The sequence below is a fragment of the Grampus griseus genome, assembly GCF_964374135.1.
Source record: "Grampus griseus genome assembly, chromosome: 9".
NCBI classification, from domain to species: domain Eukaryota; kingdom Metazoa; phylum Chordata; class Mammalia; order Artiodactyla; family Delphinidae; genus Grampus; species Grampus griseus.
In genome coordinates, this window is record NC_139003.1 from 5,197,642 (window position 1) to 5,217,009 (window position 19,368).

The 19,368-nt window shown below is 35.8% G+C and overlaps 1 protein-coding gene across 16 annotated transcripts in view; it reads left to right on the top strand.

The window, feature by feature from the left end:
* KMT2C (lysine methyltransferase 2C) overlaps window positions 1-19,368 on the top strand; it is a 294,524-nt gene that overhangs the window by 182,451 nt on the left and 92,705 nt on the right. For 13 of the 16 annotated variants that reach the window (XR_014297239.1, XM_082662534.1, XM_082662543.1 and 10 more), the window contains exons 12-16: window positions 734-847; window positions 1,751-1,828; window positions 3,479-4,182; window positions 12,152-12,271; window positions 14,522-14,638. Coding sequence is in view for 15 of the 16 variants with exons in the window: in XM_082662534.1 (XP_082518660.1) it covers window positions 734-847; window positions 1,751-1,828; window positions 3,479-4,182; window positions 12,152-12,271; window positions 14,522-14,638 (1,133 nt within the window). In the remaining variant the exon portion in view is untranslated. The remainder of the gene's footprint in view (window positions 1-733; window positions 848-1,750; window positions 1,829-3,478; window positions 4,183-12,151; window positions 12,272-14,521; window positions 14,639-19,368) is intronic. The other 3 variants (XM_082662541.1, XM_082662548.1, XM_082662547.1) reach the window with 3 other exon arrangements.

The window sequence follows — 19,368 nt, forward strand, 5'->3', positions numbered from 1 at the left end:
CAGTATATTACTTTAGTAACAATGAGGGAATCCTGTGTATCAGATCCCATCTTATTTTTAGCTTCTGTACCTGTGATCTTGGTCATCTCTGAATCTGATGGTTAACATCTAATCTAGACTCTTTACAACTGTTCACCCAATATTTGAATTCCAGGACTATCGTACGCTCCTACAATTGTGTTTTTTGGGCCAACAGTGGAAGTTCCTTACTGTTTGGCTCTATGACCTAGTTTGCACTTCATACTCTGGGTTATTTTACTCCAAACAAATTTTAGTTTTATTAAATTTTGTTCATGTAGTTTTATTAGTACACCATTGGGTTATAAACGTAATAACAAGATTCTTAGATCATAAAGGGAACAGACCTGCTAATCAGATCGTTTTTCATTTTCATCAGTATGAATGGCAAAGTCTGTAAAAGTTCTATTTTATCATCTGACATCATTTAGACACACCTTGGTTACTAACATTTTGTTTCTAGTATGCCATCAGTATACAGTTGTGCAGTATCCTTTCAAAATAATAAAATTCCAGTTACTTTTTAATTCATTATATTTTCCATATTGGAAAAATGTAAATATATATTTGGTTCAAAATAGAAAAATCTGAAGAAGAATTTATGGCATTTTCAGGGATAATTTACCCCCATTAGAACAAGGTGATAGTTGTTGACTTAGTTAACAAAAACAGAAGAACTCATTCTGAGCTAAAGAATAAATAATTTTCTGTTAAGATTGTAACAATGAAATGGAAGTTGAAGGCCCTGAGGACCACATGGTACTTCTGGAGCACGCGGCTAATAAAGACGTCGGTGGCCAGCAGCCCGCGCCTGGGATTGTTCCAGATGGTAAGGGTGTTTTTGGTGATGGACAGTCTGTTCTCTGAAGAAAATGCGTGTGTAGAGTGAATATGTGAACATCTGCAACTTTAGTACCCTAGATAAAAATAAGCTGAGACATAGTCATGTACGAAGTTATTTAGAGAGGAGCCTTTTTAAATAAAATAAACTGAGAAATTAATCGGGGAAAGGGCATGTATATATTGTATTGATAGTTCAGCTGTAATCTAGACTATACTCATAAATATATACTTTGTTTAGGGATCAAGTGATTTTCATTAAAAAGCAATTTCTTTCTTTAGTTATCTTTGTAATTACTAACTAGAGCTGTTGCTGATTGTGAGATGTTTCATGCTGAGATAATGAAAAATTCATTGTTTTAGATCATGTAAGCAATCCTGTTGAGGGTTATTTCAATGATATTTCAGTTAAGCTTTTTGCATTATTGGTAATAGCTATTATTGTACTTGAGGATCTGGAATTAATGAGAGACCAGGTTTGGGGAAAACTACTTATTAAATTTAATCTTGGTCTCACCTCAAAGTCTGTGGGATTGTATGTGATACTGTGTTAAATAGGTTGAATGTATACATAAAAAGCCCTTGAGATATTTTGAGGTTAATTTTATATTTAACAACTCTCATTAAACATTATACTTCATAAAGATATAAAGCGAAGAAAAATAAGACAAAACTATATAATAATCTTATAGTACATAATCAGATTCCTTCCATATCCAGTTTCATTTCCATATCCTACTTAACAAATGAATAGTAACAGGATGTTTTATGCTTATATTTGAAATTGGAATTTGGCAGAAGGATAAATATCTTACCCAAATTACTGTTGAGAAGGCAGTATTAGAGGAGTTTGGACTCCTTGCTGGAGATTCCATAAGTGTGTTATTCACAGCAGCTCACATCCATACTGGAGAGCAGCAGAGGAGTGATCCACCGGAAAGTCGTGGCATGCGTGGACTTCTCATTGCTGGTAGGCAACGTGTTCATATCGTCTAATTTGATTGATTTACAGCATAACGCCTTTATGGTTGCTATGCGATTCGAGTCATAGTCTGCTAAGGTGACTTTTCAAATTAGAGATGAATTGTTTACTATTGCTATACTCACATGACGGTAGTTCAGTCTGTGGTTAGGTGATCCTCTTCTGGAAAACCATTGGCAGTGGATTTCTAAGGCAGAAATAGAGCATGTTTGCACTTTTATCTTAATCCTTCCTGCCTAGCACAGAGGAGAAAGAACATCCTCGTGTTCTGAGTGTGTATTGCAAACGTTCCTCTTTGCCAGTGAGACTTGAGGTAGTTGATCTACTATTATGAGCACATAATTTAGGCATCATATAGCATTAAGATTGTTTTACTTGAGTCACTCAAATGGTGATACTTTCGGTTTTAAACCAAAAATGTTCACTTCATTTATATGTATTTTCTGTTTTAAAAGTCCATTTTTTATTACTTTTAAAATATTAAAGTATTTTTGAAGTACTTTGTGTTTAAAAATATTTAGTATGATCAGATCTGTTAGTTGATGTTTTTTTGCTTTTCAACTATAGTCTTTGAATAAAGCAGGAGTGAGAAGTGAGATTTCATTTTGATATAAGAACATATATAAATTTCAGTCACCGTGGTAAATAGTAAATAAGGAAATTAGTGTCTTTATTAATGTACGTAAGAAATTACCCTGATGGCATTTGAAATAAGTGCTTTTTATCATCAGTGGTCTTACTTAATAGAGCCACTTAGGGCCCATGTCAATTGGACCTCTAACCTTACTCTTAAGTAATATTGGGTTAAAGGTTTAACTTACTAGTACCCTGATTTAAAATTTAGTAGTCAGTGACTATAGATACTTCTGATATCTAATTCTTTTTATTGATTTGCTAAGATAAGTCTCTTTGGTGATAGATGATGAGGAAGAACAATAATTATATCCAAAAAAATGTATTGATTGTGTTAGCATGTATGGCTAAGCAAAATAAGTCTTTTCTGTCTATGGTCATTACTTATTTGAGTCTACAGAAGCTTTGTTACATCTTGTGTCGGCTTATTGCAAAATTCTTTTTATTCTAGACTAATCTTTTTTAATTTGGACACATCATGTAATATCACTGAGCCTCATTTTCCTAGTTGTAAAATGAGTATAACTTCACCTACAAAATTTTTTTTTTTTTCACCTACAAAATTTTAAATCCTCTTGTAAGTGACCAAACTGTGAAACATCATATATAATAGTTATATTAGAAATTAATTCTATTTTAATATTCTTACCAGAAATTACCTTAAACTCTGGGGATCCCATTAAGGTAGTGTTCTTGTAGGTTTTCTGGTCTGATCGGTGACTGATTCTAATCCATAAACCCTGCTCTCTTTTGACCTTTACTAAACTTGGTAATTGCCTTATTGCCTTTCTTGATGAATACCTTCTGACTTAAGGCATGGTTTTAAGCAAAAGTATGTTTTGGATCCCCCCCCCGCCCTGCCAACGTTTTTTTCCTACCCAAGCCTATTATTTTTAAACCATAGAGCTACAGACATGTAAGACATTAATGTTTTATACCTAATCATAGTTAGAAATTTTCAAATTCATAGGTACATTAACATAATAGATATTTGAAATTTTATAGAATCATCCCAAGATAAAATGAATCCTGAATTGGAAAATCAGATTTCTCGTGAAGCTGATAGCGAAGAAATGGAAATGCCTCCTAAAGTGATGCACACTTGCGGTGCAGATCAAAATGAGAACAAAATGGAAGTGACAGACAGCGCTGAAGCCCTTGCCCCCCAGGTCGCTGCGCAGCAGGGGGAAGTGCACTTGTTGGAGGGACCTAACATGGCGGTGTCCCCAGAAGAATCCCGGCCTCCAGGAGTCAACACTGAATCCGTCACTGTCCCGTCCCCCGGTGGGGAAGGTACGGCTTTATGTTCTAAGGAACAGTTGGCCATAGAAAGGGTACCAGAAGAAATGGAACAGAAAGAAAATCCTGAACCCTCTACTGCATTTATGGACTTCGAAGTGGCTCCTGCAGTTGAGAGTTGTGTGAAAGATGGTATATGCCAAGAAAGCAAATCTGTAAAATTACCACCTGAGACAGAGTCACCATCTTCATCAGCAGCGGGCATGAGCAAGGCAAACGCGTCTTCCTCTCCAGCACTTTCTTCCGACTTGCCTTCCCACGACATGCTGCATAGTTACCCCTCGACTCCCAGTGCTTCTGCTGGAAACGTCATGCCAACAACTTACATCTCAGTCACCCCCAAAATTGGCATGGGTAAACCAGCTATTACCAAAAGGAAATTTTCTCCTGGTAGACCTCGGTCCAGACAGGTATGGTGATTTTAATGATGTTGATAGAAAAGATGTTGGAGTGATTCTATAAAGTAAAAAAAAGTGTATGTGTAGCTTTGGTTTGGAGGGCAGGTTTTCCCGTTTAGGTGGAATGTAGATGTAATGTTGACTTATGTGTTTTGGCCACTTCAAAAAACACACTGTTAATGAAGACTAGTTTATTAAACTTGAAGTGATCTTATTGGAATGTAAGTGCAACCTCTTTGATTATAGTTTCTAATAGAAAACACTTTAAAGAAGTTTGTAGTTCTATGCCGTAGTAACAGCAGAGACTTAAAAAAAAAAGTAAGGTTTTGGGTATAGTGTAATTAACATTTATTTTTCCCCTCATATATTTGTTTAGATATTATTCGTTGTACATATTTTTGACTGCTTAAATTAAGCATCAGAATTTACCTAGAGTATTTTTCATGCAGGGGAATTTCTCATTTTGGTTTTTCTATTGATTGCTAACTTTTTGTGGGAATTTTTTTAAAGTTAGGACTTACTTCAGTGGTTTTGTGAACAAAATTTTAGGATTATATTGTTGATCTTCAGGAAATGAAGGGAGTTCTTCCCATGATTATTCTAAGTTGTGTGAATGTGAACTCTACCCTGTAAGGGTAAGTTCCAGATCTTTTTCAGTGGGATTTGAGTGAAACTACAAAGCAAAATGAAGATACTATAGCTAAGAATTATATGTTCTACAAAATTTCTACTTTCTGAAGTTTTTCATAAAATAGCAACATATCAAACAGTGAAAAAGTCATTAGTCGCAATAATAATTTGGAGTTTTAAGTCTCATGATTTAAATTGCTTTCAGTGATTAAAGTTTAACTTTTTATAGGAATAATAATATTTTGATCGTCTAATTTTGGGATTGTGACACCAGTAAAAAAGTTAAATCAAACTTTATTTTAATGTGAAAATTAGTCTCCTACTTGATACTTATTTTCTATTCTACTAAGAGAGATTTTTCTTCTCAAACTAGTTCTCTTCATCCTTAGTTTTTTCTTTTATTTTCCTTTTCTTTTTTTGAATAGCATATACTAATTGTGTAGTTTTGGCTCTGAAAAGACTTTAGCAATGGAAATTTGAATCTCAAATTTAATTTTGGTTCAGACATTTACATTCTTTAAGGATATTGCATCATAAATATTCCTGTTAAATTTTACTGGTGTCTCTCCTTATTTAGAGACTTCTGCTCCAACTGAGAAGCCATTACGATTATTTTTCTGTTGACCTATGTTCCAAAATAGTGTGGGTATTTTTGTATGTGTGTGAGAGTGTGTATGTACATATATTTTTTTTCTTCCAAGTTCATCCCATTTTACATGAGCCGTGTCTTAATATTTGTTACTGTTACTACTACTGCTATGTTCTCTTTCAACTGTGGTAGTATTCTCCTTTCTATTTAGCTGCTACTGTCTGATTACTACCTCACAATTTGCTGCTAATCTCACAAGCAGCTATAGGCCATGTTCTACCTCCCAGTTTTGTTTTATTTGTATAGGAAACAACCTTCACTTGGTGATTCAAAAAGCTTGTTGATACACTGCTTTGCTTTTGTGGAGACTATGCATTGGATAGAACAAGATACCTTATTTGTATCATCTTATTTTATGGGAAAATATTTAATGAAGTCACATGACTGTGATCTACTTCAGACACTCATGTACTAATTGCTCTCATGATAATATTGAAAGTTTTTGTTAAATCTTCTATGAAATATGTTTTCTTAGAAACATTTTCTTGAAGTATTCTTAAATATTTAAAGAAAATTTCATAGAAAAACATAAGTACTCTTAAATATATTTTGATAACTTTCAAATGCTAAGAATTTTTTTCTTCATTTTACCTTTCCACCTTTTTTGTTGTTGCTAACATCATATATGTGGAGAGCTTAGGAATTTACATAAATTCTAAGACTGACATCTGTTGAGAGGTTCTCATAGAGAAGGTGAAATTTCTTCAATAGAGTAGGTTTCCAAAAATAGTACTTCATTAGATTATAACCACTTTGCCATTACGTTGTGAACTGAATTTCTTATTTTTCATCAATTTAAGTAGTTTATTAAGAACCCTAGAATTTTATAACATACTTGTGTATTGCAGTAGCATTTTAAATGAAGTGTCTCGAATTAACATATCAGTTTCATAATCTGTTCCTGTGAGAGCAAAACAGGCCTCCAGTGGTGAGCTGTAGAGGATTATAGTTTTGTTAACAATTAATTACAAGTAAGCAATCCCTCCCTCCCTGCCTCCCTCCCTTCTCTTTCTTCCATTTCTGGTTTCTAGACGTAAACCTTTTAGTAAGAAGCACTGTTGGCATTTTGGGGGGTTGGTTGGTTTTTGCTTTTAAAGTTAAAAAAGGCAGATCGGTGAATCATATCATCCAAATAAAGAGAGATTCTGTTCTTGATAAATTATTTCATATCCAGCTTTTAACTAAAATAAATTTGAAGTTTGAAGTACTGCTGTATATAATGTATACATAATGATATTCATTAAAGGAAATTACTCTAGTAGTTGTAATTGTCTATTCCTGGATACCTATGAGGTAAACTTACATACTGATACTTTGTCTTAGAACCTATCAAAAAAGGTTTCATTAGTAAATAGGTAAATATTCTCTATTCTTTATGAGGAATAAAAGTTGTAGAGTAGATGCCAACAGTGATTTTCCCACATACCTTCTAGTCTAAATACTGTGTGGCATTTTATAAAAGTGACTTTTAAGAAGTCTTTTTTGTATTATTTATATATATTTGTACTGTAATTAATTGATTCTGGGAGAGATTGATTAATAGAAATTCAGCATGAATATTTCCATAGTGCAGTTGTTTGACTTCAAAGCCTTATTCTTCCATTACTGTCTGTGGGACACCAAGCAAGTTACCATGTGAACTCTCTTGGTTTCTTCATCCATAAAACTACATCAGATGGTTGTTAGAATTTAACGATAACACCTATAAACCCCCTGACACATAGCAAACGGTAGTGCTGCCCTGCTTTCTTTCTTGATTTGCAGGATAATGCAGATATTATGTGAAAATGGAGACTTGAGAAGGATTTAGTGTTCATGTGTTAAATTTGGCTGTGAAGTGGTGGTCCTGAAACCCATCACGTTGACTCATAACTATTTCTAAGGAAATGTGCCAGTGAAAATAACTGCAGGCCCGACCAAGTCAAACACTGGCCACAGTAAATACAGGATGTAGTAGGTTTTCAAGTTCAGTGCCGCATAGTGGTTGCACAGATGTTAGAACTAAACTGCCTATTTAATTATTCTGTGTGTGATAGAGGCTGCAGTAGAGGAAACCACAGGGTACTGTGGGAAAGCAGAGAGAGCAAGAGGAAAAACTCTACTCAGGCTTACAGGCTTAGGCATGTTTTCTGGGAGAAATGACTAAACCATTGCTACTCAGAATGTGACCTGCAGACCAGGAATATCAGCATCACCTGGAAGTTTGTTACACTGAATCTCAGGCCCCACCTTAACTTGAGTGAACATGTCTATTTTAAGAAGATCCCCATGCAGCCTGAAGTCCAAGAAGCACTGCTCTAAACCATTGAGAAACTGTAGTTTTCATCCTAAAAAAATGTCTAGCCTTTGGGGTGTCAACCTACAACACATACAGATCAGAAGTATCATACATCCCTCTTAGTGTTCTTGTGCCTGTTACATTTTTTAAGCCATTACTAAAACGATTGCTAGCACCAGCCAAATTCACTTTCTTAAATTACTGAGGGCTAAAGCTGGCAGCAGCTATTTCTGTACATACATAGTTTATCTCTTATCAAATCACTCTCAGGACTAAATTTCTTGTTCTGTTTGATGTTGAACTCAGCTTTGTATATGACTTATTTATGTTAAAAGAATTCTGTAAGTCATAAAAAAATGAATTGTTTGCTACAATAGCTGTAATGTACATGAGCGAATGTATGTACCAAAAAGACAAACTATAAATGCTTGTGTTTTCTGTTTCTCTTACTAATTGTCCTCCTTTCTACTCTCGTTTCACTGTTTTCACTTTCTCTAAATCAAACTCACTCGATAATAGCAATCTTGGTTTTGCACAGTATGTTAGGGAGAGGGTGGACTTAGGACTTGGTGGTGTGAATCTTCCCCGGAGACATACCTGACCTTCTCTGGCCACGTTTTAAACTGATTCAGTAGAATTGGATACTCTTGGGCCCTAATCATGACATTGATCATATGTAACAGCCAGCAGCAGGGTTTGACTTCTAATAGAAAGTTGCTCATCATAGCCTACCCTCCACCTGCCATTATTGTCCCATTTCCCTATTCCCACAGTCCTTGTAACAGCTTTGTAATTTTACTAGGTTGATAAATTGGCCTCAAAGCAGAAAACTGAATACCAACTTTAAACAGTAATAATTATTGTTGGACTCGAATTCAGACTCTGCCAAATAGTATTTGTAAAGTTTCTGTGGCATTTGAGAACAAGTTGGTTCTGTTTAGCACTCTTTGTAACTTAAATTCTCCTGATGGTTACGTTTTTTAACCCCTTTTTTTTTTTTCAGTTTGTAGATAGTTTAAGAGTAGCAGTGCATGGAATAGGTTGGTAATTTGTTAATAGGTGAAGAAGTCCAAGATTCTAGGCTACAACTGATGGAATTAGTGTGTTTCATATCACAGTACAGTGTTTATTGGTGCATTTATGAATACATGCATGCAAAAATGCTCAGTAGAAAAAGTAGACGTTCACTAAGTGCTGAAAAGAAGGCTTAACATAGCAGTGAACGAAAAGAGCAGAGTGTCTGCCATCAAGCTTATACTCCAGTGGCAATAGATAAATACAAGTGCGGTAAAGTAAAACCAAGTGTACCAACGGTGTAAACCATGTTACAGTAGATGGGGAATCTGACCTCTTCTGAATGGTCTGTGTAAATTCTTTTTGATCAAAGCTGAGATCTGAAGGGTAATTTATAACTACAGTTGATAATTACATCAGTATTTTAGTTTTAAGGTCTAAAGAATATATTAGGTAATTTCTTCTTTGTGAAAATATCTAAGTGTAATCATAATTTTCTTCATTTCCTATAAAATTGCACGTGCTCTACCTTCCAATGCCTTATGATAACATACTTATTAAAATTTATAATGTAATTACCCAAGCTTTTATTGTATAAGTTTTTCATAGCAGTTGAACGGTTGTCTAATTATCCCTGAAATAGCATCTAAACATTCTTAATCTATAGAGCCCTTCATTTTGTTCATCCATGTTATATGAAGTGTGAATGCTTTTTGAAATGAGATATAATTTTGGCATCAAAGCTAACTTATAAATTATGAATAAATATTATTTTAGAATATGACTTTTTATGGTATACTTTAAGGACTATCTACTGGTATACTTTAAGGACTATCTACTGATATACCATTAAACGATCTACCAAAAGGAATTTAATATGTACACTAGCCAGATATCCTCAGAGAAAAACACTGCGTGGAAACGTTGAGGGAATGAGGTTTAGATACCTCTTGCTCTCACTCTCTACCACTAAATACTGATAAACAATAGAACAGATGACCCCGTATTGTGTTCAGTATGCAGATGCTAAAGGTGTTGTAAAGGACACATGGTTCACTTGGAGTGCCCGGGAAGGCCTCTTCGAGGAGGAGGTATTTAAGGCCATACCTGAAGATTCTGGAGACGCCAACCAGGGGATAGGTGGTGTAGTTCTGAGTCAGTAGGTCCCCACTGTTGAAGAGCTCGGCGTGTGTGAAGGATGGCAAGGAAGCCAGGGTAGCTAGGGCGTATCGACAGTGAGAGATGCCACAAGATGCAACTGAAGAGAGGCAGTAAGAAAGGTTTGAGTTTTAAGTGTCACTGCGGAGCTATCAGAGGGTTTGGAACAGGGCAGGAGAGTCTTGCTTGGTCACATTTACATTTTTTAGGAGTCCCTCTGGCTGCTGTGTGGGGAAAGGCTTGAGGAGGTGCAGGTGAGGAAGAAGCATAAATAGAAGTAGACCGTTGCAGCAGGCTAGCTGAGAGGTGGTGCCGGCTGTGGGAGTGCAGAGAAACAGAATGACCAGAGACAGAACTTGAAGAGAAAATGTGCTGAATTTACCGATGGTTTGGATCAAAGGAGTGGTGAGGGAGAGGATTGAAGGGGCAGAGGAGAGTGATGAGAGAAGAGAACAGGTCTAACGACTCCCAGTTCTCTGACTCGGACTGGAATCCATTTCTAAAGATGGGGAAAAGTTGTGAGTTGGAACTCGTTTAAGGGAGAGATTTTAGATGTAGTAAACTGGAGAGGTTTTGTGCGACAAAATGGAAGTGCTAAGAAGGAAGTTGAAAATCATAATAACTTGGAGCTCTCAGAACATGTTAGAACTAGAAATGTGAATTTGGGGAATAACAACATCCAAGATGGTGTTTACAGCCCTCATTGTAGATAAGATCATTTAGGACAAGACTACACAGAGGAGAGTGGTCCAGGCTTCCGCCCTGGAAAACAGTGGGGCTTTAGAGGTCAAGTGGAGGAAGAACTCAAAAGGGAGGCTGAGAAGGGTCAGTGAAGGAGGGCAGAGAAACATTCACTGATGTGCTGCACAGAGCCCAGCAGAACTGTAAGTAGATGTTGACAGTGAAATGACAATAGAGAAATTGCTTTTGTCAGCGCAGAGGTTACAGAAGGCCCTGGACACAGTAGGAAAGAAGACAAGTGTGGACATAGACGCAAGGTGATCTGTTAGTGGGAAAGCATTTGTCAGGTGAAATCAGCATGGCTGTTAGCTGAGCGGAGGGTAGGTTAATTAAAGTGAAACCAGCCTCTCCCTGTGTGGTCTTTCTCGAAATACTGTTATTTCATTAACTGTCTCCTCCCCAAAGGATAGCAAGTTCTTATTTCTAGTTATTTAAATTCCCTGGTGGTATTTTAATGGGATTGATAGGCTACTACTTGTTAGTGTGTTAGTGTTCTAGAAACCTGGTAAGTACTGTGTTTCTTGTCTTTAGTTTTGATCATTTAATTGGTAAAATTATAGCATGCTCTGTTGAATTATCTAATTCCAAATAGGTTCTGTATTGTTTGACATTTGTGTTTAAAATGTTATCTTTGTGGAGTAAACGTTTTTCTGTATGCTGCTTATTAGCATCTTCATCAGATTAGTTCAGGTTATTGCTGAATGGGGTTATCTGGAAGCAAAATGTTTTAGTTTTATCTTAACTATTTTAGTAAGTACTGTTTCTCATATAAATAATCAGATACATCAGGCATTTTAATTTGCAAATTTAGGACAATTTGCTTTAACATTTTTCAACTATTCAAATTAGTTCCTTGGATATAATCCAAGTGTAGTAGTCCCCTAAATAAAAATAAAAATCAAAACCCACAACTAATGGTCACTGAAGGAAGAGTAATTAAATGTTAGGATTATAATGGTATTTGCATCTTATGGTTACAAACTGACTTTCCAAATTTTAAAGTGAATGTGTCTGTTGATTGCTCATGTTTCTGACTGCATTTTTTTGGCCTACTGTTTTGGTGGTTTATAGCAAGAAGTATACATAACATTCTTTTTGTTTATTCTTTTCTCCCTTCCGGTAGAGTGACAGTTGTTAGAAGAAAATAATCCCCAAATAGTTTCTTATAGTTTTAATTCTTAAAGTTTGATTGACATTTATTTATATCTTGGTGCCGTAATTGCAGTTCATGAGTCAATGTTGATGTCGTGTAAACCTTGATTTTTAATACGTTTCATTGTACTGATGTTTCAACCAGAATAAAACATTTAATGTAAATTGTAGCTACAAACATTTAAGTATACAGTCACTGTAAGTGATAAGCTTATTTTCCTTACTACCTTGAAGCAATCTGTCCTAAATTTCCATACGTCTGCATTTGTTTTTGCTGTTCTAAAATTCCTTAGTTGCTGGCTTTGACCTTTTATGTTGCGGAGTTTTATACATCTATTTTCTCACCTGCCATATCCTAGGGGGCTTGGAGTACCCATAATACAGTGAGCCCACCTTCCTGGTCCCCAGACATTTCAGAAGGCCGGGAAATTTTTAAACCCAGGCAGCTTCCTGGCAGTGCCATTTGGAGCATCAAAGTGGTAAATAAAATTGCATTTACATTCGTATATCATTTCTTTCTGGTTGGTTTTGTCCGCGTAGAAGTTAAGAATTAAACCTTTCTTTTCTAGATAAATAGTTTAGTTTCCAGAGCCACTTTTTAAATCTAAAATTTTTAGTATTTGAAGAAGCAACGTGCTTGCCTTTAAAAACCTGCACTGGGAGGAAATTAAATTGCCATTTTACTTGACTGATCTTAAGGGTAAATTTTTAATACCCTTTTTTATGGTTGCTTCCTTTTATGTTGTAATTACCAGTATTTCTACGGGGGAAATCCTTGTCACATAGGCTATAAAGTAATTAAAGACTTGTTCATCATATCGTATAATTTTGTTGCTTAGAAAAGAACAAAAGAAAAGCTACATTAATTTATTATGTACTAATGGAGAAGAAATAGCAGAATTGCAGCAGATTTCATTGTCTGTGTTAATAATCTAAAAACTATAGAATCTCTTTTTCATGTCATTGGTGGATGACTCTGTTAGTCCTTGAAGTTGTCTGGTGCATTTTGAAGGTGAAAAATTAATTTGGAAAAGTGTTAATCATCTGAAAAGTTAAAAAAATTTTCCTGACTAGAGAAGACAGTATTCTTCATCTTCTATATTTAATAATATAATTCTGGAATAAGGGTTTTTAATTTACACTAATTAAGGATTTCAAAGGAGTTCTAGATTCTGCTTTCCTATTTTCTATCACCGTTGGAAGAACTATTTTTCAACTCACTCTGATAGCATGCAAGGTGTTGAAAATGTAAATATTAATTAGAAGAGTTAAAGAGGTCTTGTTTGACCATTATGAAGCATATACCACTGATTTTCACTTATTCTTACCTGTGTCATTGGATGTTGAGGAGAAATACATTGAGGGATTACTGTAGTCTTGATTCCGTCACTGACTTTTAAAAAATCTTTTATACCTATTGAAAAACAACATGAGAAACTATCCAATTGAACACTACCCTGTCGCTTGTTCAGAGAAGCTCAGGATCTGAAGGAAAGCAGCTTAAGAGGATAAGGAGAGGCAGCTGGAAAACTGGAAGTTGGCTTTTACTAAAAAACTGAAGGAACAAAAGCCCCCCTTCCCTCTTGTTCACGTGTGTCTTTTTGGTGCTCACAGTATAACCATAAATTGCTGACTTGGAGAGCATTCTGCCAAGTAGGTAATGAGCTCAGTGTTTCAAACTGCTGCAGGTGACCTCAGCTGAAGGTGTCACGTATTATTTACCTTGTTAGGGAAAACAAAACCGGGATTTTCCTGAGCATTTTAGTAATCTTAAATACACACAGCACAAGTAGGTGTAGATGCCAGGTGTTTTCAGGTAGTAATACATAAGTCTGAGAATAAATAAGAAAACAGCAACACAAAACCTTAGTGCTTATTTGTTAAAATATCAGGGAATTCAACATATTTTCCGATAGAATTTTTTCTTGTGTAAAAATTCACATAAATTATTTCCACTTGAAGTAATTATTATCTAGGTGATTTAAAGCAAGCCTTTTAATTTTTCATCAGCTTTCCTGTATGGTCAGGTATTGAACGGTTAGAGGATATTGACAGTTTTCACGACAGAAAAAATACTGTTGCACATAGTAAAAATGAGCTTTCGTGCAACGCAGCGGTGCAGAATAGTGGTTAAGAGTGAGGTCACTGGAGCCAGGCTTGCCAGGTGTCTGACTTGGCGCAAGTTACTTAACCTTTTTATTCCCCAGTGTACTTACCTCTGAAGTGGGGATGATAAAATAGTATTGACCTTATGAGATTGTTGAGAGGAACAAGTGCTTCGAGCAGTACATAATAAGTACTTAGCATATGATAACTATTAATATCGATACAATTACAAGAAACCAGTTAGCAAGAGAGTCCTTCCTCATACTTGCTCTATAATACAATACAATTTGTTGCGCCTGAAAATACCTGGATAGAGTTGTGGCTTTTCTGCCCCCTAGGATGTAGGATTAGGAAACGGAAATACAGTGCCAAGGTTTGCTGTTGCAGGGCATTCACAGTAACAGACCAAGTTTGATTCTAAGGTTGTAGATGTTTAAGTCGTAGAATACATACTGAAAGATGCAAATAGTAAGCCTGGTCTCTTAATATTTATCATCTGATTGGAATAAAAGGGAGAAGCAAGTATTTGTGTAACATTTAATAAGACGATTTATCTCACATTTTGGATTTAAAATTCTTTTGGGCTTTTACAGAATGCTGACTTTTCCGTATCTGTCGTATAGGGCCGGGGGTCAGGATTTCCAGGAAAGCGGAGACCTCGTGGTGCGGGACTGTCAGGACGAGGCGGCAGAGGCAGATCAAAGTTGAAAAGTGGAATCGGGGCAGTTGTGTTGCCCGGGGTAAGGCCCGCTCACTTTACATTTGCTACAGTCCTTAATGTGTCGGCCGACGATGATCAGCTCATTTGTACCAAATTACTTAGATTCTAAGAGTCACATAAACAGGCTAAAATTTTATCTCCATCTGCATTTCTTTTTAAACCTCTGGTGAGGTTTTCTTCTATATTTTCTACTTTTTCATTCCTTTTTTCTTACATTCCTCTTTGACTCTGATCTTTCTTCTCCAAAATCCAATATGCAGTATATTTGCTCTTCTATTAAAACAAAACTTCTGTTATATTCTTGAGTTTATTTGAAGAATTTAATTATGTTGGTGTTTTAAATTTTTGATTGTAGTTGCTCTCAGTAATATGTAATATGGTTTACAGAAAAAATTAGAAATGTTGTAGATTAGTATGGAGTCTAAAAATGTTGAAGATTTTATGACTGTCTTTGACTTATTTGAATTTAAGATTGATAACTGTATGGTCATTGGCACATTATGAGGCTTTGTTTAAATGTGTATTGAAAAAACTGCATTTGGCAAAAAATAATAGCAGATATTTCCTGCAATAACTTTACTATTTTACCGATACCCTGTTTTTCAGATTCTAATTGTCATGTTAAGTTCAGGATACAGGTGGGATTGTTCAATTTGCTACTGTTTTTCAGATTCTAATTGTCATATTAAGTCCAGGATGCAGGTGGGATTGTTCAGTTTGCTGCTAAAGGAGTAAGGAAACTTGGATTCTGGTGTTTTTTTTTAAAGCAAGTCCCTCCCTCCCTCCCCACTCCCCGAATTAATAGGCCTATTGAGGTAAAATTGATATAAAATAAGGTACAAATATTTGAAGTGTACAGTCTCATAGGTTTTGACACATGTGTACACCCTTGAAAACCACACTACAGTTAAGAACATATTCGGCCCTCAAAGTTTCTTTGTGCCTCTCTGAAATCCCTTTGCCTGCCTTCCTGCCTTACCCCCAGGCAATGACTGATCTGATTTCCATTTCTGTCGATTGGTTTGCATTTTCTGGAGTCTGTGTCTATATTCAGCATGAATATACTCTTTTCGATATGATTTATTTCACTCAACATAATTATTTTGATATTAATTCATGCTCTTGTGTGTGTTAACAGTTCCTTTTTGTTGAAGAGCGTTCCATAGCATGGATGTGCCACAGTTTGTGTATCTGTTCACCTATTGAAGGACATTATGTTTGCTTCCATTGTTTGGCTATTAGAAATAAAACTGCTCCAAACTTTTATATATAAGTTCACCTGTGGATATGTTTTCTTTTCTCATGGGTAAACATATAGAAATGGAATGGCTGGATGTATGGTAGGTATATGCTTAGCTTTTTAAGAAAAGGTTGGTTTTCAAGTTGGGTGTGACATTTTATATTTGCAAGAATATGTAAGGTTCCATTTCCTCCACATACTCACCCACATTTGGTATGGCCAGTCTTCTTAATTTTAGCCATTGTAACAGGTATGTTAAGAGTATCTGACTTGCATTTCTCTAATAACTTGTGATATTGATCAGCTTTTTTAGGTGCTTATTTGCTATCTGTATATCTTCTTTGATAAAGTCACTCTTCAGATCTTTAATACATTTTCCAAAATCGAGTATTTTTTTTTAAATTTATTTGTTTTTATTTTTGGCTGCGTTGGGTCTTTGTTGCTGCGCATGGGCTTTCTCTAGTTGTGGCGAGCGGGGCTACTCTTCCTTGCGGTACAGAGGCTTCTCATTGCAGTGGCTTCTCTTGTTGCGTAGCACGGGCTCCAGGCATGCGGGCTTCAGTAGTTGTGGCTCGTGGGCTCTAGAGCGCAGGCTCAGTAGTTGTGGCTCACGGGCTTAGTTGCTCTGCAGCATGTGGGATCTTCCTGAACCAGGGCTCAAACCCCTGTCCCTTGCATTGGCAGGTGGATTCTTAAACACTGCACCACCAGGGAAGCCCAAAATTGAGTAGTTTTTTAATTAACTGAGTTTTGAGATTTCTTTATGTATTCTGGACACAAGCTCTTCATCATATATATGATTTGCAAATATTTTCTTGCATTTTGGGGTTTGTCTTTGCATTTTGTTAACTGTGTCTTTCACAGAGCAGTTGATTTAATTTTGATGGAGTCCAGTTTATTAATTTTTTTCTTCTTCTGTGGATTGTGCTTTTTGGTGCTGAGAAATACTTGTGTCACCCAAGGTCACAAAGATATTCTGTGTTTTCTTCTAGAAAGGTATTTCATTTAGATCTATAATGGGATTTGAGTTTTTTAAATGTATGGTATGAATAAAGATGGAAGTTCATTTTTTTACATACTGAGTAGCTGGTTGTTTTAGCACTGTTTCTCTGAATTGCCTTTCATCATTCTTGAAAATTAGTTATCATATATGTGGATCTATTTTTGGAATCTCATGCTGTACGATTGCTCCATTTCTTTAGGCCAATACTCCACTATTTTGATTACTTCTACTTTACAGCTGCTCTTGAAATCGAACACTGGTAGTGTTCTGATTTTCTACTTTTCAAAGTTGTTTTGACTATTCTAAATCCTTTGTACTTCTATATGAATTTTTGTATTAGCTTGTCAATATCTATAGATAAGCCTGCTAGGATCTTGATTGTGTTTGCATTCAAACTATAGATTAATTTGGGGAAGATTGACATTTTAACCATATTGAGTTTTTGAACCCATCAGCACCTGTATCTCTCCATTTCTTTAGGTCTTCCTTAATTTCTTTCAGCGATGTTCTTTAGTTTTCAACAGACAGGTTGAACAGATACTGTTAATCAGATTTATCTCCATCTTCCATATTTTTTATGCTATTGTTAATGGTAGTGTTGTCTTAATTTCAAATTGTGTTTGTCAGTTGCTAGTATCCAGAAATACTACTCCTTTTTGTGTATCTGTTATTCTAATTGCTTGTTTGTAGAATCCATTGGGTTTTCTACATAAACGATCACGTTGTCTGCAGATAAAGTTTTACGTGTTTCTTTTTAATCTGGAGTCCTTTCGTGTCTATTCTTTTTTGCATTTGCTATAGCCTTCAGTATAGTGTCGAACAGAAGTGAAGAGCTCAGATAACCTTGTTTTTGACCTTGAGGAGAAAGCATATAGTTTTTCATAATTAAGTATGGTGTTAGCCTTAGTTTTGTTTTAATAGACATCCTAAATCAGTGTGAGGAATTTCCTTTCTATTAATAGTCTGCTGAGATTTTTTTTTTTTAATTAGGAGTAGATGTCAGAAGTAGATTCTGTCAAATGTGCTTTTTTTTGCATTTGTAGAGATGATCATGTAGCTTGTTTGTTGATATGTGAGTTACATCTTTATGTGTGTGTGCTAAAGCAATCTTGCATTCCTGGGTTAAACTCTACTTGGTCGTGATGTTGGATTCAGTTTGCTAAAAGCTTTAGACTTTTTATATCTATGTTCATGAGGGATATTGGTCTATAGTCTTATTTTCTTATCATGTCTTTGGTTTTCATATCGGCATAATTCTGGCTTCATAGAATGATTGGGAAATATAGTTTGCTCTTCAGTTTTCTAGAAAAGTTATGTAGTGTTGGGAATTTCTTTCTTATATTATTTATAGATAGAATCATTAGTGGAGCCATTTTGGCCAGGAGTTTTCTTTATTGGAAGATTTTCAACTACAAATTCAATGTCTTTCATAGGTATAGGGCTATTTAGGTTATCTGTTTTTTCTTGCATGAATTTGTCTTTTAAGGAATTTGTTTCATGTAGGTTGACAAATCTGTTCTTCTAGAATGGATAATAGTGTTCCTTTACTGTCCTTTTGAATTGGTAGTGATGTTCCTCGTTCCTGTTGTTGGTAATTTGTGTGTTTTCTCCATTTTCCTGATCAGTCTTGCTTGAGGTTTATCAATTTTTTTTTGCGGTACGCGGGCCTCTCACTGCTGTGGCCTCTCCCGTTGCGGAGCACAGGCTCCGGACGCGCAGGCTCAGCGGCCATGGCTCACGGGCCCAGCCGCTCCGCGGCATGTGGGATCCTCCCGGACCGGGGCACGAACCCGTGTCCCCTGCATCGGCAGGCGGACTCTCAACCACTGCGCCACCAGGGAAGCCCGAGGTTTATCAATTTTATTGACCTTTTTTGAGCCAGCCTTTGCTTTCATTCATTTTTCTGTATTTTTTCCTACTTTCTATTCCATTGATTTCCACTCTGATCTTTATCATTTCCTTTTCTCTCACTTTGAGTTTAATTTGCTCTTCTGTTTTTTGGTTTTCTTTTTTGTGTCCCTGCTTGGAAATGCCCAACTTTTGAGGTTTAGGCTAGAGCTTTCTCTTTTCTTCGGCTTATATCTGTGGTTCAGGAAAATAAAACTTTTGTAACCTTCAGAACAGATCAGACTGTTATCTGTGCAGGGAACAATAGTGCATACTTTGTCAGAGATTGCCTTTGAGGTAGATTTTATTTTTCTGACAGTTTCAAGATCATGAAATAAAGTATGAAATGAAAACGATGTGTCACTAAGCTAGATGATAGAGTTTTCTTTCTTACATGTATGAACTGCTATTTTAAAAAAATCGTGATTTTTTTTTTTTTTTTTTTTAGCACATTCTTGTCCCCCTGCTTGATTTAGGGGATACTGCAGCTTTCTACTGCAGACTTTGTTTCTGGTTGATACGGGGAATACTGTGTTCCATCCTTGTTTTTCAGTTTAACAAAAGCATTCTCTGGGTAAATTTTCCTTTGAAAATAAGAATAACACTTCTACAATTTGTG